The sequence below is a fragment of the Acanthaster planci genome, linkage group LG01 (genome assembly GCF_054643075.1).
Source record: "Acanthaster planci isolate LZ-2023a linkage group LG01, COTS_SCS, whole genome shotgun sequence".
Lineage (NCBI taxonomy): Eukaryota > Metazoa > Echinodermata > Asteroidea > Valvatida > Acanthasteridae > Acanthaster > Acanthaster planci.
In genome coordinates, this window is record NC_141777.1 from 12,484,534 (window position 1) to 12,511,435 (window position 26,902).

At 40.0% G+C, this 26,902-nt stretch overlaps 1 protein-coding gene across 1 annotated transcript; it reads right to left on the reverse strand.

The window, feature by feature from the left end:
- Nucleotides 1-26,391, reverse strand: LOC147800402 (G protein-coupled receptor GRL101-like). The gene is made up of 11 exons (XM_087144040.1): nucleotides 26,381-26,391; nucleotides 24,843-24,914; nucleotides 22,249-22,320; nucleotides 18,894-18,965; nucleotides 17,175-17,246; nucleotides 9,956-10,027; nucleotides 6,115-6,186; nucleotides 4,024-4,095; nucleotides 3,389-3,460; nucleotides 2,778-2,870; nucleotides 1-1,281 (listed from the first exon to the last, which is right to left on the reverse strand). The coding sequence occupies exons 1-11, from the start codon at nucleotides 26,389-26,391 to the stop codon at nucleotides 174-176; spliced, it is 1,788 nt and encodes a 595-aa protein (XP_087000166.1). The 3' UTR covers nucleotides 1-173.
- Between the last annotated feature and the right edge of the window lie 511 nt (nucleotides 26,392-26,902).

Sequence of the window (26,902 nt, forward strand, 5' to 3'; positions counted from 1 at the left end):
CTCATGGTCTCGGAAGGGTCGAATTGCACGATCATTTTTGTAGGTTAAAAATGACCATTTTCCGAACCGTTGATTCCGCCTCACTTTGATATGATAGAAATCTGTTTATTCTGTGAGTCTGAACTTCTGCTTTGTACACGTGTTTGTTCGGGTTTGTTTTCTGCGTGTTTTGCTTACACTTGCAAGTTGTTTGCTTTGGATTTAGCTGCGCAACACACGGTGAAAAACGTATACAGGTAAGGATTGAGGGACGAGTTGATTGGCACAATCAAAACCGCGGTCCACGCGTAAATGCTAGATGATAGTTTGATCCTCCCTGTTTGAGACAGAATCCCCATGATTATTATTGGCATCCAACAGCTGAAATCGGTTAAAATGATCGACGACATCTTGATTGCCATTTTGATTTCACGTTCCCTGTGTGCATTTACTCGGACAGATTTTGCCGTCCGCTTCACACTGATGAAAATGGCTACGTAGCAAAATAGCACAATCAGGAAAGCAACCAGATTTACGCCAAGAAAGAGAACGATTGACAAGATCCAAGATGGTTTCTCTCCTGAAGGTTTAGGAATGTTTTTTTCAAATGCCCAAAGCCAATTCACGTCAGAAATAGGTGGGGGCTCAAATCGGACGTATGCTGCCTTAGTGCTGAGAGGAAGGCCGATACATACATCCGAAAGTCCATATACGTCCGAATTAGTCCCAACAGAAAGTGTTGGCACTAAACTCAAACAAAGCGCTGAACACCATGAGACCACAACAAGGATTTTAGTTGTTTTGTCCTTGAAACCGATTTTTTTAAACGGAAAGGCAATGCCAAGAAAACAGTCAATGCTGATAAGTGTAACAAAAAACACCGAAGCCTCACTAGACAGAACTGACAAAACTCCAGCGACTTTGCACGGTATGCTGACGCGCCAGTCTGGGGCATAGAGATAGTACTGGTCGCCATATATTAGATCTGCCCCTGCTACGATTAACATGTACACACCCATCAGAAAGTCTGCTGCGGCCAGATTGCAAACCATAAGCGACAATGTCTTTTTTGTCCCTTCTTTCCCTTTCCGCTTAAGCCTCCAAATCAGCACAGAAAAATTACCGATGAGGGCGCTTATTCCTAACACCCATAATGCCACTCGCAATATGACGTTTGGCATAAGGCTGTCGCACAGGTTCAAAGTTGGTTTAACCTTTGTTGTCAGGCAGTCGTCCTCGATGGAAAAATTCGGTAGCTCAGAAACGACACAGCATAGGCGGTAATCATCAACGATCGTCAAACTGCAATGTTGATCAAAAAGACACACCTTAATGCACTTTGAAGAATTGTAAACATAAGTCGTCTTAGGTTTGATAAGAAAAATGAAAAAGTACAAACAAAATAATATATAAGCACCAACATCGTCTGAGGAAAACACTACTGCTTCCGTTGATATTAATCAAATTAGCAGTCACTCCCAAGGAAGCAACAATTTGTCTTGCGCGACACAGAAAGCAGTTCGTATCAATGTTTAATAATTTTAACACTAAAAGAGCCGGGTTACCAGTTATGTTGGCCCCCTTTCATAGCTGTGTGGGGGGATCCCTCCCATCCAGTTGAGGTACCTTTTTGAATCCTGGCATAAACCTACAGATGCTCACCTCATTGTAAATCTGAAGTTTGAACTCGAGCAGAAATAAATCGTTTTGTTGTTACGATTCCTTAAAACATTCAAGGATGCGTGCCACAGCGCGTGCAGTGAGCACCACATACACTTTTGGCTGACCTGTCTCGGAAAACGGGTACTGCGCCACATTCATGTGTTTGATTTTCACAAAACTGGTGTCGAAATACCCAAGCACTTCGACAATATTGGTAAAGGTATCATCATGGATGGTGGATTCCTCCCCCAAGGTCCTTTAGGGTTAAAACAGTTTAGACAACTCTCATGGCAACTCTCTAACAAATTTATCCTATCTTCTAATTCAAAGAGCAAATCCATTGATGAGCATAACCCAGATATTCCATGACATACTGTGTCATTCAAATCCATTTCTGGGCATACTTTATGTCACATGGGTGTTACCTAAGTAGACTGAAGCAGTTATGACCTGTTGTTTTTAATGGTAACAGATCGCAATTTTATCGGTTGGGAAGTGGTCACTTTGTATATCACATATTACAATATGTTCCGGATCGCAAGAACATAAGCGACGTCCACCGTGGTACATGAGAAATTACCTCATGCACCTTGAAACTGCTGTTTCCAAGGCCTTTCAAAGGGATGTCACACACTGTTTGCTTTTACACTTTACTTTTCTAACTGATCCGAAGTCTACATTCTCTCAACAGAAAGCTTTGATATTTGTATGAGACTTCCATATGACCACAAACTGTGGAAGTTTACGTAGGCCCTACTTCAGCTTGGTGGGAATGGCGCATCCTATTTTATGGAAAGGATTTGAAAAAAAAAATATAACAAAGCCAAACAAATTAAATAATCTGCAGTATTCAGCTGTTTGGGTGCAAATCGACCTGGAGCTTTTTTCCATTCTGCTTTTCTTTTTAAGTTTCGCTGATCCAGGAAAATAATGTACAAGCCTTGTCAATTTTTACTGTAAAACCCTTGTCAATTTCACGAAAATAATTGATTCCTCTATATGTTTACCACAAGTGGATCTCATACGGCTAAAACATGCGCGCCTGAAACAAATCAAAAAGGCTGAAATTAAACACAGGGTCAGCAAAATTATTACATTTGATATATTTCGCACAGAAAAGAAATTTAACGACTCACTTCAGGTGTGAAGTCCGTATCCCTCCAAAAGCACCCTTTTCGATGTTTGAAATTGTCTCGGTCTTGGTCTTTCCCGACACATTGAACAGCATACTGAATATATTGACATGATAGATCAACATTATTTTTAAGCAATTGCAGAAATAACATAGCAAGTCACATTTGTCGAAATGACCATTACGAGCACCACACTTTCCAAGTCATTGGCAATTCTTACCAAACCTTTCCCTGCATTTTTGTTGTTTTTTTTCGGCTGTTAAAGCAAGCAATCGGAGGCAAAAGTTGTATCTGCAAACGTAGTTCCACATCCAATATTTTTTTTGTCTATAGGGTAGGAGCTTGAACCTAAATTCATCCCTTCCCCTCGTAAAACAGCTGCTGATACACAAAAACATCAGCGGGCAGGTTTCAGCCCCCCCCCTACTTCGGTTTGCCACTGCAGCTCCAAGGTTAGAAGTCTTCGACCCACAAGAGGTCTTTTGATGTATTATGCGTAATGAAATAGGCAGATTAAATATTTACCACAAAAATATGTAATGAAACAGGCAGATTAGATATTTACCACAAAGCAGCATAAAACTAACACAAAACAGAGACAACCTCATACTTACAGCGACTGGAGGTTGGAAAGTCCGCTGAAGGCGTTGCGTGGAATATGATCAATTGTCAGACTTGCCACCCAACTGTCAAATCAAGTGAATAATAACTTAATAAATATTCTGTACAACTAGCTATAGATCTTCAAGCATTTTCCGCACGAAGACTTCTTTAAGGGAGAACAGTCAACAACTGACTTTCTGACAGGTTCTGAATGGGCCTGCTGACCCTTAACTTTGGCTTTTCAAGGGAGAACACACAAATTTTTATTAGTCATAAGAATGCAATTGGAAACATTAAACAAGTGCATCAAACTTACTAAAAGTCAAACAGTATCAAGGGTGTAAATAAAGTGATTCTGCATGTCAACCCTTCCCCTTTCATATTACAAAACCAAGGTCAATAGGCAGAAATATACGGATACTTATCCCATTTCGCTTGTCGGGGTATTATTGATTTAAATAAGTATGACTCTTAAGCATTTAATTTTCACATTAAAACGATGACCATAACTCGTGAATTTGTAAACGGTCAAATAAGTGATAAATTACCCTTACCTTTCTTGAAACAATGGTAATAATAATAATTTTGTGTGGTTCATGGTTTGTTTCTTAGCACTTAGTTGAAAATGTTTATCAAAAAAACTTACAGCTGCTGGAGATGTGAGAGATTACTGAAAGCATGGGATCTGATGGTATTGACGCTACCATTGTCTATGGCACTGTTAAATAAAGGGTACAGGAAACACATGAAATACACTATGCACTGTACGGTTTAGACAGAAGTTGGAAACGGAGGCTATAAAGCGCCACCAATAGTTTGGCACGGGAGGCGCTTTTTCATGTTTTCGGTAAGAAAAGCACGACCACCTTGCCCCAACTTGAATTTGAGCCTATGTGAACAGAAAACATGGCGAGTCTGAGGAAAATCGTTTAATATACATGTATTGAAACATTTCGTCACATAAAGGGAGAAAATAGAAGGATGACTGTTTAAATTCCTCGGACTGTCGGCCTAACCCTAACCCCACCTATTCAGTTCACATAACGTTGGGCCTAATCATAACCCTACTCTAACCCCTCCCGTTAGATTCATCTTCTGATCGACCTAACCCTCATCCCTACACAATCAGCCTAACCCTACCCGTTCAAGTCATTCAAAGGTCGGCCTAGCACTACCTGGCAAACTCATCCCACATTAGCCTAACCCCACCCATTAGAATCATCTAACGATCAGCCTAACCCTCATCCCTACACAATCAGCCTAGCCCTAACCCATCCATTAGATTCATCCCATGGTCGGCTTTGCCTTACCCCTAAACCTATTCGTTAAATAGATTCAAAGGTTGGCCTCACCCTACCTGGCAAATTCATCCCAAATCAGCCTAACCTTAACACTCCCCGTTAGAGTTTATCCAACGGTCGGACTAGAATTAACACTAACCCTAATCCTAACCCTAGCCGATTCATCCCACGGTCAACCTAACCCTAACCCTACTTGGAAAATTCAACCCACGTCAACCTACCGTACAAGTTAAATTCATCCAACGGCCGGACAATCCCTAACATTATCCGTTAAAAAGATCCAAAGGTAAGCCTAACCCTAACCCTAGCCCTAACCCAACAGTAAAATAGATCCAAAGGTCGACCTAACCCTAGCCTTAACCCTACCTTTCAAAGTCATCCCACAGCAGCCTCACCCTAACCCTATCGGTAAATTAAAACACTTCAGATTCAATGACATAGTCATGATGACGATGATGATGACTTTAGATACCGGTAGTAGTGGTGGGAAATCCTAGACAAGAGGGATTTGAATTTAAATCCCAAAGAAAAAAATTATACCAGATAAACTGATCTAATAGGATGGTTTCACAAGAGCGTGCCTCCAAGATGCCCGAAATCTGTCGACCCAATGTGCGTTTGGAAATGGTCGACAGATTTCGCGCACTGTGAGTGGCCAGAGCGTTGCAAATATTGATGGTGGGCTATTGTGAAACGCCCATATTCAGTGGTTTCGTTCGCGGCCCTCTTCAAAATGTGATTTTCACAACAGACTGCGGGAAAATTTGATCTCGCGATGTACCTCCGTCGTCCTGTTTCAAAATAATATCGAAACCGCCCGGCTTATTATTCACTGTTACATTCGAAGCCACCCTGCAATGGTTCTTCTTTTTATAAAGATGTGATATTGAAACCTACGTGGACGGCAACCCGTGCAGTGAAAAAAGACTGCTGTTACTATGCAAAGCACTAACGTTGCAGCCTTTCCATGAAGTTGGATCTGTTTACCGTACTTAATTGTCTGTGGCTTATACACCCACGCTATACGCCACGTACACGTGTAGCCCCAACTGGGAGCTGTTTTTAGTTATTTTATGGCATCCCAGCTTTGCCTTTTGCTGTTAAAAGTGTTTTTACAATGTTCTTTCGAAGTTTATTGTTGATTTCAAAATTTGCATATTGAATTGGCTGGGGAACCCCTGATCATGTATACCCAGCGATAAAAAAAACAAAAACAAAACGAGTGATACTTTCTGGTGTGCGCAAAAGAGGGCAGGCATCTGTATCAAGCCGAAAGGGGAATTATGGCAGCTGATGGACGGGGGGAGCAACTGCAAGGATTGAAGCTGTCAGTTCGCTAGATCGAATGTGTCCACGTGAGTAACATTGTCAAGGGAAGAGAGCATGACGCGTTCTCTCTGACGAAATAAATATATCGGGAATGTTTAACAACTCACAGCCTATTGAGTTTGGAGAGCCCACTGAAGGCATTTGACTCAATGTTACTGATGTTAAAGTCCAGGAGGTACCTGTCAAATGAAGGACAAAACAAACACGATTAAAAACATCAGTTAAAAGAAAATAAAAACAATATTTTAAAGTCGAAAAAAATTAATCACTTGAAGGTCACTTTCAAGGGTTGGACCTACCACTAACTGCTACGAGAAGAGGTTGACAAGACCTTGGTTTATAAGTGCATGCTGAAAACGTATCGGTAACAAGATTTCCTAAATACCCTCAGCTTACCTGTACAGGGCTAATTTACATTTCCATATTCCCGTAACAGCAGTTTCCATTCCCATGCGAGTTTGCGCCAATAGGATTTCCAGAGTACTATTTATCCTGAGCGAAAGATTACCTGACTCTTTTCTCTTAGGCAAATAAACCGTAATTTCAAGTACAGTCAGGAAACCGAGGTTGAGCCATTATAAAAGATAAAAATTGCTGTTCGTACCATCTAGACTGAAGGCACTGGATATTCAGCTTGCAGTGTTCTAGATATGACAACACGAATTAGACAGTACAAAAAACCTACAGTGTCTGGCGATTGTAGAGCCTACTGAACGCATTTGCCTCAATGCAACCGATGCTAACGCCTCTCAGGTGACAGCCAAATGAAAGGAAAAGTGTATAATGGTATTTAAAGTTGGAAAGAAATAAGCCGCTGGTCAATTTGCCAGTAAACATTTATCTATAACCGTTTGGTGAACGTTGAAATTATTCGGTATGAAACGATCTCCAAAGCTATCAAACTTGCTAAATCGACTGGAATCCGGCTACTACGTAATTTTAACTTGTTTTTTATGGGGTACCCTTGAGTAATATGTAAAGTAAATGAAACTCTCTAATTCCCCAAACATTTAGTGGGGGCTCTCTTTTTCCAGATGACGTCGTTTCTGTATGATTCATTTACATCTGGAAACCAGACAAACAAGATGGCTCTTATGTCCTGTGTACAAAGTAAAAAGTGTGGGGGTCAGTCTATTTTAGCGGCAGGCGTTACGTGCGCAAGCAGTTGCGATGGACATTGCGCGTAGTTCCAGGAGAAAGTGAGAGTAAAAAAAAGGCACGTGGCCACACCATGCTTGGAACCAGATCCTGACCCAAAACCGGAGACGTTTGGGGGTGGGCTAACCCAAATGGATCAAACTAGTGCAGAGATTAAAATTTCAGCACGAACTCCAACTTCCATTTAAGCAACGGCCACCCATGCACTCATATGGCATTAAGTTTCCTTTGCATCGTTTCACTAATCGATCATGTTTAATAAGCTCTGCCCCCGTGGGATTCTTGAACAAGAAACCAAGTCGATTACTCGGGTCAGGCCCTAATAAACGGGACACATCGTGCAAAAGTCAAATTAAACTCAGTCACATGATGAAGCCTTTTCCAAAAAATCTGTCTTTATAGCATGATTATTAAACGTTAAGAAGATAGCAGTCAGAGAACAGCGTTTGCGCCCAGGCAAACATCCATTCTTAGCACTCAGGTATAAAAGGTCAATTTAATTCAAGACGTAAAATCAAATTTTGTGGCACTTAGTTACCTGATGTGATACATATGTGACTGAGCATGATGTTTAATATTTGTTGAACATCTATTTTTCTTCTGTAGTTACGTAATAGGGGCACAAGGATTCAAAGAGTAATGTGTTACAGTTGGAAGTTGGGAGAAATGTCTGTATGATGTAATCAGGGGTCCTTGGGCGTGATCTTAAACGGTACATAATATTTTAGTGACTAAAAACTTTGAGTTTGATTGGGTTTTCTTTTGGAGTAAAGGTAGACAAACGGTGATGAGGTTTTGATGAAAACTGATGTTACTTCATTATCACATAACGACGCGTGGCTTTATCTTAACGGTACATGGCGACTCTTTAATCAGAGAACTGTCTGTTCGAATGGGTTCACCTTTAGAAAGTGGATAGACGGGAAGTGTTGTAGGTAAATATTAAAATGAAATTGTGATGACGTCAACATAGTAACGTTACGTCGGTTTAAAGCTGCATATTTCAAGGACTTATAACGAGATAATTATTTACAGTCCGATCTGGTTCAGAATTTTTATGCTAATAGGCATCAAAGGTGCACTTTCAGGGTGTTATAAATTGACAACTAGCACAGGTATGTCATGATTAAATGGATCACTTCTTGTAAAATATGGAGGAATGACATAAAACTCATCTTCCAGTAAGCAGTTGCAATGGACATCGCGTGTAGTTCCAGGAGAAAGTGAGAGTAAAAAAAGGCACGTGGCCACACCATGCTTGGAACCAGATCCTGACCCAAAACCGGAGACGTTTGGGGTTGGGCTAACCCAAATGGATCAAACTAGTGCAGAGATTAAAATTTCAGCACGAACTCCAACTTCCATTTAAGCAACGGCCACCCATGCACTCATATGGCATTAAGTTTCCTTTGCATCGTTTCACTAATCGATCATGTTTAATAAGCTCTGCCCCCGTGGGATTCTTGAAAAAGAAACCAAGTCAGCGGGTCGTGCAAAAGTTAAATTGAACTCAGTCACATAATGAAGCCTTTTCCAAAAAATCTGTCTTTATAGCATGATTATTAAAAGTTAAGAAGATAGCAGTCAGAGAACAGCGTTTGCGCCCAGGCAAATATCCAATCTTAGCACTCAGGTATAAAAGTTTAACTTAATTCAAGACGTAAAATCAAATTTTGTGGCACTTAGTTACGTGATGTGATACTTATGTGACTGAGCATGATGTTTAATATTTGTTGAACATCTCTTTTTCTTCTGTAATTACGTAATAGGGGCACAAGGATTCAAAGGGTAATGTGTTACAGTTGGGAAAAATGTCTGTATGATGTAATCAGGGGTCCTTGGGCGTGATCTTAAACGGTACATAATTTTTTAGTGACTAAAAAATTTGAGTTTGATTGGGTTTTCTTTTGGAGTAAAGGTAGACAAACGGTGATGAGGTCTTGATGAAAACTGACGTTACGTCACTATCATATAAAGACGCGTGGCTTTATCTTAAGGGTGCATGGCGACTCTTTAACCAGAGAACTGTCGGTTCGAATGGGTTCACGTTTAGAAAGTGGATAGACGGGAAGTGTTGTAGGTAAATCTTAAAATGAAACTGTGATGACGTCAACATAGTAACGTTACGTCGGTTTAAAGCTGCATATTTCAAGGACTTATAACGAGATAATTATTTACAGTCCGATCTGGTTCAGAATTTTTATGCTAATAGGCATCAAAGGTGCACTTTCAGGGTGTTATAAATTGACAACTAGCACAGGTATGCCATGATTAAATGGATCACTTCTTGTAAAATATGGAGGAATGACATAAAACCATCTTCCAAATTTACTGCAATGTATTAGTTTGTATGAAAAATAAACGTTGGAAGGACGGAAACCACAGAGTTTCTTTGCTTTTTTGAAAAACAATATTTGTAACACAAGAATTATTAGTTTTGACTACTTAAAGACGTCAAGGAAGACGCCACGTATATAATCTTGCAAGTAAAATCTACAGAGATATGTCGCTCAAGACATTGCATTTATGCTGAACAATGACGTGAACTCACAAAGTTTTTAAGTCTTTTTCATTTTACAAAGATCAGGGCAACGTTATTGATAGGGCACCTGATGTTGTTAATTCATACAAGTTGTGGCATATATCAAGTTTACGGTGTTCTCTCTGACAACAAAACTGGTACCCAAAACTCCCGACTCGACATTGGTATAAAATTACATAGCTTGTCATGGAAAAACAGCTTGCAGTGCTCTCGGTGACAACGCAAATGAGAAATTACAGAAAACTCACAGTGTTTTGAGACTGTAGAGCCCACTGAAGGCATCGAATTCTAAGGTGCCGATGCTTACACTGTTCATTATCCTGGCAAATGAAAGGGAGTACAAAAATGATATATTCAAAATTCGAAAGAAAGAATCATTTTATAAATTGATCAAATACTTAATTAACATTCAATCAAGTAATATAGCCGGTGGTACCTATGCCACCAATAGATATTTGGTAAACATCGACCTCTGTCTACAAATAATGTTCATTCGATGTTGATTTCACTGAAAAACACTGGTGCCCGATCAATGCGCTGCACCAAAATTTAAATGTTTATTGGGAAATGATACTGCAGACGCTTTTTTACGTGAATTTTGCAAAGTCACTTTCAGGTGCTTTTGAGGGCTGTAACTGATAACATTTATAATGATTCGCTTTAAAAGCCATCAAAACAAAGCTTTTCCCGTGTCTTGCATGAAAATTCCCACACAGACCACGAGGTACCCTTTGCCTCAAGTCTGCAAAGCAAGAGATCCAGAATGATAAAGTTAGCCTTGAATTGGTGATAAAGTGAGGACATGATGTAATGATGTAATTCCATTTTCCGGGAAATTACAGCTACTGACTGACCACTTAGCGACCTTTGCCCCCTGTTCTGGCAGCAAAACATATTTTCTATTACCTCCCTGCTTCAGGTTTGATTGTTTTTTTTTTTTTATACCAGAGATAAACATGTATGTCGGTTCCTAAGCCGCCAACCTCTTCCATAGCACATTGACCAACTGGGGAATACGAGTATTCATCCAACTAGTTTGAAGAAACAGCACAGCCCCGACCAGCCGGAGTTTTGAGGCTTAATCAATGGAGAAAAATGTTGCTGGCAAGTTTGGAATTAAAGAACTAAGAACAAACACGCACCAAGCGCACTCAGGATAGGGCCCCACCAGCAGCGGTCGTACGTCAGTCCTGATTTCGATAATAGGACGATACAACCCTGCAAAACTCCTATCGGCACGCTATCATCTTACGAGGTCCCGGCAACCCACGCGCGCAGCCAGCACCAGGAACTAAGATAACGCGCTCTTCTGATTAGTTGCCGTGCAAGTTTAATGCATAATTTCCACGGGCATGAATTATTAATAGCCCAGACTTAACACAAGTCTACACAGTTACCCTATTTTGCCACAATATTTCCGCATATGAAGTGGCAAATCTGCACCTATAAGTTATTGCCAAACCTTGGACTAAAGAGCTTATGTCTTAATTAACAAATAGAAGGGAATGAGATTGCTTATATTACATTTGTGGACACCATGACCCCAATCTCTAAGAAATCAACACATTCGCTGTAGAAACGCATGGGAATGTTCAATTTCTCCAAACCGAGGCATTCGCTGCAGAAACCCATGGGGATGTCCAATTTCTCCAAACCGAGATATTTGATGCAGAAACCAATGGGAATGTTCAATCTCTCTATAACCGGGGCATGCGCTGCAGAAATCCATCCATGTTCAATTTCTCCAAACCGAGACATTCGCTGCAGAAACCAAAGGGAATGTTCAGTCTCTCTAACCGAGACATTAGCTGTAGAAACGCATGGGAATGTTCAATCTCTCCTAATCGAGACATTCGCTGTAGAAACCTACGAGAATGCTCATTCTCCAATATCCCATATCCAACTAAACTTACTGTAATACCCACTAGACATGTATAATGAAAGGAATAGCCCTTGGCCAATTTGGAAGCATTTCCTATCTTTTCCTAGCATTTTCCTATCCTCTCCGTCTTTGTTCACGGGCTTTCTTTGATGTCCCAAAGATCGTGAGCGTTGCGCCTGGCTTCAGCAATCGTGCAACTCTGACCCCAAACGAGTTATAGATATTCGGGAGAAAACACCGTGGCTCGAAATGTAGACTGAACAGTTTGGAGCTCGCTGTCGGTCCTGACCATTTGGCCCTGGTCACCCTGACTTCCAATCGCCAATTTAGCCTAAATTTCGCTTATAGTTGGAAAGTGAGGCATTCTTGTCCCATCTTTATAGGTGTTGCCACAGGCTGCGCCAGCAGATCTGGTCGGCGTGATCTCTTAATTCACAAAAAAGCTAGAAGGAATGTTCTAAACTATACCCATGGCAAGCATTGACTCGCTTGCGGCACACAACTATGTCTTCTCAAATGAGCGTCACAGATATGCAAATTGTCTATGTTATGTGATACGTCTCCATGGACCGTTTGTTAAAAAAAAAACTTTACATTTTTTCCCTCCCATTTATTCATCAAAAGCAGCAACTTTTACATACTGAATATCGTTTTAAAACGGAAATTTTTCGAATTTAAATAATAAAAACCTCTTTTCATGGGCCCTTTGAAACGTATCCTCTCAAGGAGATGTTGTTTCCGACGTCAGCTTATAGAATCCGCGCATAATTGAAGAAAAGGCATTGAGACTAAATGACGTGGAATCACATTTCTAACAGTCTTAGTTTGACGCGTCATGATATCCTGCTTTTGTGATGAAACTGATTATTTTCTTCATCTTTCCTGCGTTTGTTCACCTATTTCGTGCAAAGTGGCGGATTGAATAGCATGGAGTTTTCAAAATTTATTTTGGACCAGACACGTGAGCGCAAAACTGTAAGAAAAAAATTGTAGTTGGCAGAAGATCTTGGTTTCTGAAAGCCTGCCGTCAAAAATCAAGGACGCAGCAAATTTAGAAATGCAGCAGTTTTTCATCAGCGTTACATGTTTACAGCCACGACACTCGCATGATTGTATACTCCTCACTGCAGGGTTCAATTCGCTCAGAGTTGGAACAACTGACGCTAATATTCTGTTATAATTAGCAAGTCCAATCAGCATGAGGAAGCCGCTCCAGACATTTCACCAAATGACCGTTCGTCACCGGTAGGTAACGTTTAACTTAATTCTATGTAAATCCTACACGAGGCTTGGTCTATGGTCTTGGTCTATGGAACTGACCAAGTTTGGCTGACAAAAAGACGAAACACTCAGCTGACATAACAAGTGGATGAAATAGTGAACAGCGGTTCATGATGCGGATGCATATATCTGAATGTATTTCACTACAGGCTTATGTGCGTGAACCTTTCAGGGCACATTTTCTAGTTTTTCGCAAAACAAAAACACAGGTGCCTTGATTAAACGGGCCACCCCCCTTTTCAAAGAGAGGGGAAAGATGCATGTTCAATCAACTGGATTTGCAAGTGTATTTGAGAAATTAATCGTTGGAGGGACGAAACACTGTAACGTTTATGTCGACGAAAAATTTCGTATCGATATTGGTATTGACTTCAACTTTGCGGAAAATACGAGAATATTGAACACAATGGCATTTGCTTTTAAACGCTTTTAAACAACAAGCTTTATATGCAAGAGGGAAATTCCATTTAACTTGGAGATGATTAGGGGCTTCAACATTAATTGGTAGTTTAACGAGAATAATCTCCTAAATTTTTAGTAAAGAGGCATCGTGTTGTGTCTATGGGGCATACAATGTCGTATCTCAGCCTGCAGGTTATGATGTTTGACCGGAATATGCATAGCGCCGTTTATGCTAATTGTGGTTCCATTAAAAAACCTAATTCACTAAAACTCGATGAAGACACCAAAGCTCAGAGAGAAAAAATGATTTTAAATATGTTACCTACGACAAGTTACATTTCCCGGCATAGAGTACTTCAGCAAAACACAATTACTGTGAGAACAGAAACCATTTCATGCGTTTTTATCAGAAGTACTCCAAACCGAGATAGGACTTTTTGCACTGAAAAACGATTGGCTCGTTGTGGAAAGAAGCATACACCGGGTTTCTCTACGACAAAAATGACAAAATACATACAAAAATCGCAGAGAACTTACATAAATACGAGAGAAGACATCCCACTGAACGCATTGGACTCAATGTTACTGATGTTAGCGTATAGCAGGAACCTGTCAAATTAAGGGGTAACATCATTGAAAATTAGTGAAAAAAGTATTAAATGCAAAGTTGGAAAGAAAATTGATATTTTGCAGGCCATTTTCCGTAGAGAAATATTGCAGATAATTACAAAGCTCATCCTCTTGGGAAAAATAGAGCGGAAATGAGCACCTTTAAACAAAATTTATGGAAAGAGAAAGCCACTTCCGTTGCGCTGTGATGGCACAACTTGGTATAGAAAGGCGCGTCGAAGGGCTGAGGCTCCAGGCTAAGTATCTTAAGACAGGGCTGGGCCTCAGCAATTAAACATATTTTTTGGTATACGGGATGCATTGTCGGATCGGTTTCTAAATTTGTATGCCTTTTTTATTTGTCTGTATTTAATCTAGAAATGCTCGCAACTCCCTTCCGTTTTCAAAACACAAACAGTGATGAATTCCTCTTCGTTACTTCCCATCCCATTTACACGGGCCAGTATTCTTCCACTCTGCTCTCTTTTGGTTCGAAGAAATAGATTCACGATTGATATGCCAGGGTCTCCCAAAACAAGTTTCCTCGCGTAAAGGTGTCGAATGCACCAGGGAATGTAAATAACATTTCTAACAATATTAATATAGAAGTCATCAGTGACACCAAAAGTATATGTAAACAGCAATTCCTTGTGACTTAAATGACATTTGGACATTTGCAAAAAACACAGACAGATCCACAACGTATGAGAGCCAGGGGAAGGGCAAGCCAAAGGCCTTTAATTGCTTCTGGAATAGGACGAAAACTAACATTACGTCTTAAAATAACGCAAGGTAGGTTATCTCTACAAAGGGATGGACTGTGTTTAATATATAACCGAGAAATTTCCACGTGTGCTAAAAAAGGCACAACGTCACTCATGTGATGTTCTGATGTACACGTATGCGATGTAGATTACCTGTTCGTTTTCAACTTCATTCGTTAAAATCTGTCTGTGTGAGAAAGACGTCATCTCTAACAACGAAGTTGGAGTTAATTTCTGTTCTTGTTTTCAATATTCTATTGTTGACTTTCACTGTGCTGTTTATGCCATAATATTTTGGGCTGTTTTCCAGGTTAACGGCAAAGATTTGTTCGACATGGTCTGCTCATTAGCGCTTCGCACGGTGTGGTGTTAATCGCTGGGTGTGGGTGTGAATGGTATCCGATGAGCATCTCCGGGATGATGGTGTTTCCCTAACTCATCTGGAGACGGGCGATCTCCTGTGCTTTGTTCAGCGACTTCGTGACATTTTTCAGCTTCTCTGTTTACTCTGGCATTATCCACTGTAGATCTAGGCTTGGAAAATGCGTCTTCGTTGGCAAATTCAGAAAGTTTCGTGGAACAGAAGAGGGGCCCTTTGTCGCTTTCCTTCAGCATTGAGGCGCGTCGATACAGACAAATCTAAATCAAAGTCTGTAGACCTCCTTTCGGGTTACGAATGAATAAAGGTAGGTCCCCTTGTGGGGTTTTTCCAAACTTAAGCGCATATTTTTTGGTCGCAGTTTCTGGATTTGTTTTCTTTCTTTCGTTTGGTCAATGACAACTGCATGATCTGCTTCTAGGACTTTCTATACCATCTTCTTAAGGCCATCTGTTCCAGTCTCCTGCGAGGGGTGTCTGGAAAAGTGTCAAGCAGAGCTGCTTCGTCTAGACTGGTTCATAGACCACTTCAAAGTTGACATCTGTGTCATGTTTCCCACTTCTTGATTCAGATAGAGAGTTTGGCCGCTTTATCCCTAACACGGGTATCTGGGGTTTGTGACAGAGGTGGTAGCAAGTCAGTATTTGTAAGTCCAAGCGTGATCTCTTAATTCACCAAAAAGCTAGAAGGAATGTTCTAAACTGGACCCATGGCAAGCATTGACTCGCTCGCAGCACACAACTATGTCTTCTCAAATGAGCGTCACAGATATGCAAATTCTCTATGTTAATGTGATACGTCTCCGTGGACCGTTTGTTAAAAATATTTACATTTTTTCCCTCCCATTTATTCATCAAAAGCAGCAACTTTTACATACTGGATATCGTTTAAAACGGAATTTTTTCAAATTTAAATAATAAACTACTTTTCATGGGCCCTTTGAAATGTATCCTCTCAAGGAGATGTTGTTTCCCGACGACGGCTTATAGAATCCGCGCATAATTGAAGAAAAGCATGAGACTAAATGACGTAGAATCACTTTTCTGACAGTCTTAGTTTGACGCGTCATGATATCCTGCTTTTGTGATGAAACTGAATATTTTCTCCATCTTTCCTGCGTTTGTTCACCTATTTCGTGCAAAGTGGCGGATTGAATAGCATGGAGTTTTCAAAATTTATTTTGGACCAGACACGTGAGCGCAAAACTGTAAGAAAAAAATTGTAGTTGGCAGAAGATCTTGGTTTCTGAAAGCCTGCCGTCAAAAATCAAAGACGCAGCAAATTTAGAAATGCAGCAGTTTTTCATCAGCGTTACATGTCAACAGCCACGACACTCGCATGCTTGTATACTCTTCACTGCCGGGTTCAATTAGCTCAGAGTTGGAACAACTGACGCTAATATTCTGTTATAATTAGCAAGTCAAATCAGCATGAGGAAGCCGCTCCAGACATTTCACCAAATGACCGTTCGTCATCGGTAGGTAACGTTTAACTAAATTCTGTGTAAATCCTACACGAGGCTTGGTCTATGGTCTTGGTCTATGGAACTGACCAAGTTTGGCTGACAAAAAGACGAAACACTCAGCTGACATAACAAGTGGATGAAATAGTGAACAGCGGTTCATGATGCGGATGCATATATCTGAATGTATTTCACTACAGGCTTATGTGCGTGAACCTTTCAGGGCACATTTTCTAGTTTTTCGCAAAACAAAACACAGGTGCCTTGATTAAACGGGCCACCCCCTTTTCAAAGAGAGGGGAAAGGTGCAGGCTCAATCAACTGGATTTGCGAGTGTATTTGAGAAATTAATCTTTGGAGGGACGAAACACTGTAACGTTTATGTCGACAAAAATTTCGTATTGATTTTGGTTTTAACTTCAATTCAGAGATGCCCCACACAAAACAAAGCAGATATTATTAACAACATTGCATGCATGCTGCAGTGGTGACAAAATTACACGATCTTAAGAACTTCCGTTTTTTTGGGATTCCACATTGTAAAAGGCTATATTCAGCTTTCTGAACGTGGAGCCTCATGCTTATTCTTTGTGACTACATTTAGCACCGAGGAAATTCCTATGAGAGCTGGTGTTCGGATTTCATTGTCTTCTATAATAGCACAAATCAATCATCACAGTAAACTTACAAACTACGAAGCGAGGAGAGCCCACTGAATGCATTAGATTTTATGTTACCGATGTTCACAGCTTCCAGGTACCTGTCAAACAAAAAGAGTGTAACACAATCGAGAAATCAATGAAAAGATGTAACGTATATTTTAATTAAAGATCACACTGCGGGGGACAGCCAACTAATAGTTAAGAAAAGCAAAAACATCTCTGATCCGTGTTGCATTATATCAAAACCGTAGATAAGGAATATAAGGGCATCCAGTCCGCTCAACGAAACAAGGCCTGTAGCCGTTGTGTACTCAACTTACAGATAAACCGAACAAAATCAAACAACAGACAAATCAAAATATAAGAATGAATCAAGTAAAATCCACTACGTGGCAGACATTGGAGCTTATAGATTTGTCCCTGATAGTAAAATCGGCAGCCAAACGAAACGAAACAAATCGCTATGGGACTAGTGTTGATGTTGATACGTCGTCAGAGCAAAAACATCATAACTCCATTTCTTAAGTTAAATGTGTGGTTTTCAAGATTCAGCCAATGATTACTGGCGTATTTCATTGATATATACTGATTACAAGCCACAGAGAAGGCATTTTTTTAATCTTATTCCCTGAGATTTATCGTATTCAATGTAATCTATTACAGTGGGTTGGTGTCAGGCTATTTGGGAATCAAAATCTCCCTTTTATTTTTTTTTATAAGGCTTTAAACATTCAGAAATCATTGAACACAAATTCTAAATTGTTCTAAACAAAATCTGGCATGAATTTGTATGAACGTTTACTGCGTTGATTTATTCTTATTCTCATCATGTTCCCGAACTGAAAACTTCTGCATCAGTTTCAATTCAAGGTAGCCTGATACATGAATACAGTCTATTTATGTTCAAAAGTAACTCGCCTTCCAGTTTGTGCTAAAACGTCGTTATCTGGGCGAACTTAATGCAAACTGCCATTTAAAGCCTTCTTTGTTCAAAACGTTGAATCTTAAAATTCGTCAGAGTTCATTTCTTTGCAGTGAGACAACTTGAAGAACGTTATTCGAAAAGCCCCTAAGTCAAGCCTATTGATCAAGGTTAAATACTTGCTTAATATGGTTAGTTTTTTACAATTGAAAAATGCTCAAGTGTAGAGAATATTATGAGAAAAAACGCAAACTTTGCGGAAAATACGAGAATATTGAACACAATGGCATTTGCTTTTTAAACGCTTTTAAACAACAAGCTTTATATGCAAGAGGGAAATTCCATTTAACTTGGAGATGATTAGGGATTCAACATTAATTGGTAGTTTAACGAGAATAATCTCCTAAATTTTTAGTAAAGAGGCATCGTGTTGTGTCTATGGGGCATACAATGTCGTATCTCAGCCTGCAGGTTATGATGTTTGACCGGAATATGCATAGCGCCGTTTATGCTAATTGTGGGTTCCATTAAAAAACTTCATTCACTGAAACTCGATGAAGATACCAAAGCTCAGACAGAAAAAAATTGATTTTAAATATGTTATTTACCACAAGTTACATCTCTCTGTATTGAGTAATTCAGCAAAACACAATTACTGTGAGGACAGAAACCATTAAATGCGTTTTTATCAAAAGTACTCCAAACCGAGATAGGACTTTTTGCACAAAACGATTGGCTTGTTGTGGAAAGAAGCAAACACTTGTAATTGTCTTCTCTCCGACAAAAAAGACAAAATATATAAAAAAAATCGCAGAGTACTTACATTGTTTGGAGATGAGACAGCTCACTGAACGCATTAGACTCAATGTTACCGATGGTAACGTTTGTCAGGTGCCTGTCAAATTAAGGGGTAACATCAATGAAAATTAGTGGAAAAGGTATTACATGCAAAGTTCGAAAGAAAATTGATAATTTGCAGGCCATTTTCCGTAGAGAAATATTGCAGATAACTACGAACCTCATCCTCTTGGGAAAAATAGAGGGGAAATGAGCACCTTTAACCAAAATTTATAGAAAGAGAAAGCCACTTCCGTTGCGCTGTGATGGCACAGCTTGGTATAGAAAGGCGCGTCGAAGGGCTGAGGCTCCAGGCTAAGTATCTTAAGACAGGGCTGGGCCTCAGCAATTAAACATATTCTTTTTGTATACGGGATGCATTGTCGGATCGGTTTCTAAATTTGTATGCCTTTTTTATTTGTTTGTTTTTAATCTGGAAATGCTCACAACTCCCTTCCGTTTTCAAAACACAAACAGTGATGAATTCCTCTTCGTTACTTCCCATTTACACGGGCCAGTATTATTCCACTCTGCTCCCTTTTGGTTCGAAGAAATAGATTCACGATTGATATGCCAGGGTCCCAAAACGAGTTTGCTCGCGTAAAGGTGTCGAATGCACCAGAAAATGTAAATAACATTTCTAACAATATTAATATAGAAGTCATCAGTGACACCAAATGGATATGTTAACAGCAAATCCTTGTGACTTAAATGACATTTGGACATTTGCAAAAAACACAGACAGATCCACAACGTATGAGTGCCAGGGAAGGGCAAGCCAAAGGCCTTTAATTGCTTCTGGAATAGGACGAGAACCAACATTACGTCTTGAAATAACGCATGGTAGGTTATCTCTACAAAGGGATGGACTGTGTTTAATATATAACAGAGAAATTTCCACGTGTGCTAAAAAAGCAGAACGTCACTCATGTGATGTTCTGATGTACGCGTATGCGATGTAGATTACATGTTCGTATTCAACTTCATTCGTTAAAATCTGTCTGTGTGAGAGAGACGTCATCTCTAACAACGAAGTTAGAGTTAATTTTGTTCTTGTTTTCAATATTCTATTGTTGCCTTGCACTGTGCTGTTTATGCCAAAATATTTTGGGTTGTTTTCCAGGTTAACGGCCAAGATTTGTTCGACTTGGTCTGCTCATTAGCGCTTCGCACAGTGTGGTGTTAATCGCTGGGTGTGGGTGTGAATGGTATCCGATGAGCATCTCCGGGATGATGGTGTTTCCCTAACTCATCTGGAGACGGGCGATCTTCTCTGCTTTGTTTAGCGACTTCGTGACATTTTCAGCTTCTCTGTTTACTCTGACATTATCCACTGTAGATCTAGGGTTGGAAAATGCGTCTTGGTTGGCAAATTCAGAAAGTTCTGTGGAACAGAAGAAGGGCCCTTGGTCGCTTTCTTGTAGCAATAAGGCGTGTCGATACAGCCAAATCTAAATCAAAGCCTGTAGAGCTCCTTTCGGGTTACAAACGAATAAAGGTAGGTCCCTTGTGGGGTTTTTCCAAACTTAAGCGCATATTTTTTGGTCGCAGTTTCTGGATTTGTTTTCTTTTTTTCGTTTGGTCAATGACAACTGCATGGTCTGCTTCTAGGACTTTCTATATCATCTTCTTAAGGCCATCTGTTCCAGTCTCCTGCGAGGGGTGTCTGGAAAAGTGTCAAGCAGAGCTGCTTCGTCTAGACCGGTTCATAGACCACTTCAAAGTTGACATCTGTGTCATGTTTCGCACTTCTTGATTCAGATAGAGAGTTTGGCCGCTTTATCCCTAACACGGGTATCTGGGGTTTGTGACAGAGGTGGTAGCAAGTCAGTATTTGTAAGTCAAAGCGTGATCTCTTAATTCACCAAAAAGCTAGAAGGAATGCTCTAAACTGGACCTATGGCAAGCATTGACTCGCTCGCGGCACACAACTATGTCTTCTCAAATGAGTGTCTCAGATATGCAAATTGTTTATGTTAATGTGATACCTCTCCGTGGACCGTTTGTTAAAAAAAATTACATTTTTTCCCTCCCATTTATTCATCAAAAGTAGCAACTTTTACATACTGGATATCGTTTAAAACGGAAATTTTTCGATTGTAAATAATAAAAACCACTTTTCATGGGCCCTTTGAAACGTATCCTCTCAATGAGCTGTTGTTTCCCGACGACGGCTTATAGAATCCGCGCATAATTGAAGAAAAGCATGAGACTAAATGACGTAGAATCACTTTTCTGACAGTCTTAGTTTGACGCGTCATGGTATCCTGCTTTTGTGATGAAACTGATTATTTTCTTCACCTTTCCTGCGTTTGTTCACCTATTTCGTGCAAAGTGGCGGATTGAATAGCATGGAGTTTTCAAAATTTATTTTGGACGAGACACGTGAGCGCAAAACGGTAAGAAAAAAAATTGTAGTTGGCAGAAGATCTGTGTTTCTGAAAGCCTGCCGTCAAAAATCAAGGACGCAGCAAATTTAGAAATGCAGCAGTTTTTCATCAGCGTTACATGTCTACAGCCACGACACTCGCATGATTGTATACTCCTCATTGCCGGGTTCAATTCGCTCAGAGTTGGAACAACTGACGCTAATATTCTGTTATAATTAGCAAGTCCAATCAGCATGAGGAAGCCGCTCCAGACATTTCACCAAATGACCGTTCGTCACCGGTAGGTAACGTTTAACTTAATTCTATGTAAATCCTACACGAGGCTTGGTCTATGGTCTTGGTCTATGGAACTGACCAAGTTTGGCTGACAAAAAGACGAAACACTCAGCTGACATAACAAGTGGATGAAATAGTGAACAGCGGTTCATGATACGGATGCATATATCTGAATGTATTTCACTACAGGCTTATGTGCGTGAACCTTTCAGGGCACATTTTCTAGTTTTTCGCAAAACCAAACACAGGTGCCTTGATTAAACGGGCCACCCCCTTTTCAAAGAGAGGAGAAAGATGCATGCTCAATCAACTGGATTTGCGAGTGTATTTGAGAAATTAATCTTTGGAGGGACGAAACACTGTAACGTTTATGTCGACGAAAAATTTCGTATGGATTTTGGTATTGACTTCAATTCAGAGATGCCCCACACAAAACGATGCAGATGTTATTAACAACATTGCATGCATGCTGCAGTGATGACAAAATTACATGATCTTAAGAACTTCCGTTTTTTGGATTCCACCTTGTAAAAGGCTACTTTCAGCTTTCTGAACGTGGAGCCTCATGCTTATTCTTTGTGACTACATTTAGCACCGAGAAATTCCTATGAGAGCTGGTGTTCGGATTTCATTGTCTTCTATAATAGCACAAATCAATCATCACAGTAAACTTACAAAATACGAAGCCAGGAGAGCCCACTGAACGCATTAGATTTAATGTTACGGATGTTCACGGCTTCCAGGTTCCTGCAAACAAAAAGAGTGTAACAAAATCGAGAAATCAGTGAAAAGATGTAACGTATATTTTAATTAAAGATCACACTGCGGGGGGCAGCCAACTAATAGTTAAGAAAAGCAAAAACATCTCTGATCCGTGTTGCATTATATCAAAACCGTAGATAAGGAATATAAGGGCATCCAGTCTGCTCAACAAAACAAGGCCTGTAGCCGTTGTGTACTCAACTTACAGATAAACCGAACAAAATCAAACAACAGACAAATCAAAATATAAGAATGAATCAAGTAAAATCCACTACGTGGCAGACATGGGAGCTTATAGATTTGTCCCAGATAGTAAAATCGGCAGCCAAATGAAACGAAACAAATCGCCATGGGACTAGTGTTGATGTTGATACGTCGTCAGAGCAAAAACATCATAACTCCATTTCTTAAGTTAAATGTGTGGTTTTCAAGATTCAGCCAATGATTACTGGCGTATTTCATTGATATATACTGATTACAAGCCACAGAGAAGGCATTTTTTTTATCTTATCCCCTGAGATTTATCGTATTCAATGTAATCTATTACAGTGGGTTGGTGTCAGGCTATTTGGGAATCAAAATCTCACTTTTATTTTTTTATAAGGCTTTAAACATTCAGAAATCATTGATCACAATTTGGCCGCTTTATCCCTAACACGGGTATCTGGGGTTTGTGACAGAGGTAGTAGCAAGTCAGTATTTGTAAGTCAATGCGTGATCTCTTAATTCACCAAAAAGCTAGAAGGAATGTTCTAAACTGGACCCATGGCAAGCATTGACTCGCTCGCGGCACACAACTATGTCTTCTCAAATGAGCGTCACAGATATGCAAATTGTCTATGTTAATGTGATACCTCTCCGTGGACCGTTTGTTAAAAATCTTTACATTTTTCCCTCCCATTTATTCATCAAAAGCAGCAACTTTTACATACTGGATATCGTTTAAAACGGAAATTTTTCGAATTTAAAATAATAAAACCACTTTTCATGGGCCCTTTGAAACGTGTCCTCTCAAGGAGATGTTGTTTCCCGACGACGGCTTATAGAATCCGCGCATAATTGAAGAAAAGCATGAGACTAAATGACGTAGAATCAGTTTTGTGACAGTCTTAGTTTGACGCGTCATGATATCCTGCTTTTGTGATGAAACTGATTATTTTTCTCCATCTTTCCTGCGTTTGTTCACCTATTTCGTGCAAAGTGGCGGATTGAATAGCATGGAGTTTTCAAAATTTATTTTGGACCAGACACGTGAGCGCAAAACGGTAAGGAAAAAAATTGTAGTTGGCAGAAGATCTGTGTTTCTGAAAGCCTGCCGTCAAAAATCAAGGACGCAGCAAATTTAGAAATGCAGCAGTTTTTCATCAGCGTTACATGTCTACAGCCAAGACACTCGCATGATTGTATACTCCTCACTGCCGGGTTCAATTCGCTCAGAGTTGGAACAACTGACGCTAATATTCTGTTATAATTAGCAAGTCAAATCAGCATGAGGAAGCCGCTCCAGACAATTCACCAAATGACCGTTCGTCACCGGTAGGTAACGTTTAACTAAATTCTGTGTAAATCCTACACGAGGCTTGGTCTATGGTCTTGGTCTATGGAACTGACCAAAGTTCGCTGACAAGAAGAAGAAACCCTCAGCTGGCATAACAAGTGGATGAAATAGTGAACAGCGGTTCATGGTACGGATGCATATATCTTAATGTATTTCACTACGGGCTTATGCGCGTGAACCTTTCTGGACATATTTTCTAGTTTTTCGCAAAACAAAACACAAGTGCCTTGATTAAACGGGCCCCCCTTTTTTAAAGAGAGGGGAAAGATGCATGCTCAATCAACTGGATTTGCGAGTGTATTTTAGAAATTAATCGTTGGAGGGACGAAACACTGTAACGTTTATGTCGACGAAAAAATTCATATCGATATTGGTATTGACTTCAACTTTGCCGAAAATACGAGAATATTGAAAACAATGGCATTTGCTTTTAAACGCTTTTAAACAACAAGCTTTATATGCAAGAGGGAAGTTCCATTTAACTTGGTTAGGGGCTTCAATATTAATTGGTGATTTAACGAGAATAATCTCCTAAATTATTAGTAAAGAGGCATCGTGTTGTGTCTATGGGGCATACAATGTCGTATCTCAGCATGCAGGTTATGATGTTTGACCGGAATATGCATAGCGCGCCGTTTATGCTAATTGTGGTTCCATTAAAAAACATCATTCACTGAAACTCGATGAAGATACCAAAGCTCAGACAGAAAAAAATGATTTTAAATATGTTATCTACCACAAGTTACATTTCCCTGTATAGAGTAATTCAGCAGAACACAATTACTGTGAGGAAAGAAACCATTTAATGCGTTTTTTTCAAAAGTACTCCAAACCGAGATAGGACTTTTTGCACTGAAAAAACGATTGGCTTGTTGTGGCAAGAAGCACACACTTGTCTTCTCTCCGACAAAAAGTGACAAAATGCATTTAAAAAACGCAAAGAACTTACATCTCGTGGAGACTAAACATCCTACTGAACGCATTGGACTCAATGTTACTGATGTTAGCGTTTCGCAGGGACCTGTCAAATTAAGGGGTAACATCATTGAAAATTAGTGGAAAAAGTATTAAATGCAAAGTTGGAAAGAAAATTGATATTTTGCAGGCCATTTTCAGTAGAGATATATTGCTGATAACTACAAAGCTCATCCTCTTGGGAAAAATAGAGGGGAAATGAGCACCTTTAAACAAAATTTATGGAAAGAGAAAGCCACTTCCGTTGCGCTGTTGTGGCACAGCTTGGTATGGAAAGGCGCGTCGAAGGGCTGAGGCTCCAGGTTAAGTATCTTAAGACAGGGCTGGGCCTTAGCAATTAAACATATTTTTTGTATACGGGATGCATTGTCGGATTGGTTTCTAAATTTGTATGCCTTTTTTATTTGTCTGTATTTAATCTAGAAATGCTCGCAACTCCCTTCCGTTTTCAAAACACAAACAGTGATGAATTCCTCTTCGTTACTTCCTATTTACACGGGCCAGTATTATTGCACTTAGCTCCCTTTTGGTTCGAAGAAATAGATTCACGATTGATATGCCAGGGTCTCCCAAAACAAGTTTCCTCGCGTAAAGGTGTCGAATGCACCAGGGAATGTAAATAACATTTCTAACAATATTAATATAGAAGTCATCAGTGACACCAAATGCATATGTTAACAGCAATCCATTGTGACTAAAATGACATTTGGATTAGCAAAAAAACACAGACAGATCCACAACGTATGAGTGCCAGGGAAGGGCAAGCCAAAGGCCTTTAATTGCTTCTGGAATAGGACGAGAACTAACATTACGTCTTAAAATAACGCATGGTAGGTTATCTCTACAAAAGGATGGACTGTGTTTAATATATAACAGAGAAATTTCCACGTGTGCTAAAAAAGCAGAACGTCACTCATGTGATGTTCTGATGTACGCGTATGCGATGTAGATTACATGTTCGTTTTCAACTTCATTCGTTAAAATCTGTCTGTGTGAGAGACACTTCATCTCTAACAACGAAGTTAGAGTTAATTTCTGTTCTTGTTTTCAATATTCTATTGTTGCCTTTCACTGTGCTGCTTATGCCATAATATTTTGGGTTGTTTTCCAGGTTAACGGCCAAGATTTGTTCGACATGGTCTGCTCATTAGCGCTTCCACGGTGTGGTGTTAATCGCTGGGTGTGGGTGTGAATGGTATCCGATGAGCATTTCCGGGATGATGGTATTTCCCTAACTCATCTGGAGACGGGCGATCTCCTGTGCTTTGTTCAGCGACTTCGTGACATTTTCAGCTTCTCTGTTTACTCTGGCATTATCCACTGTAGATCTAGGCTTGGAAAATGCGTCTTCGTTGGCAAATTCAGAAAGTAATGTGGAACAGAAGAGGGGCCCTTTGTCGCTTTCCTTCAGCATTAAGGCGCGTCGATACAGCCAAATCTAAATCAAAGCCTGTAGAGCTCCTTTCGGGTTACGAATGAATAAAGGTAGGTTCCTTGTGCGGTTTTTCTAACCTTAAGCGCATGTTTTTGGTCGCAGTTTCTGGATTTGTTTTCTTTCTTTCGTTTGGTCAATGACAACTGCATGATCTGCTTCTAGGACTTTCTATATCATCTTCTTAAGGCCATCTGTTCCAGTCTCCTGCGAGGGGTGTCTGGAAAAGTGTCAAGCAGAGCTGCTTCGTCTAGACTGGTTCATAGACCACTTCAAAGTTGACATCTGTGTCATGTTTCCCACTTCTTGATTCAGATAGAGAGTTTGGCCGCTTTATCCCTAACACGGGTATCTGGGGTTTGTGACAGAGGTAGTAGCAAGTCAGTATTTGTAAGTCAAAGCGTGATCTCTTAATTCACCAAAAAGCTAGAAGGAATGTTCTAAACTATACCCATGGCAAGCATTGACTCGCTTGCGGCACACAACTATGTCTTCTCAAATGAGCGTCACAGATATGCAAATTGTCTATGTTATGTGATACGTCTCCATGGACCGTTTGTTAAAAAAAAACTTTACATTTTTTCCCTCCCATTTATTCTTCA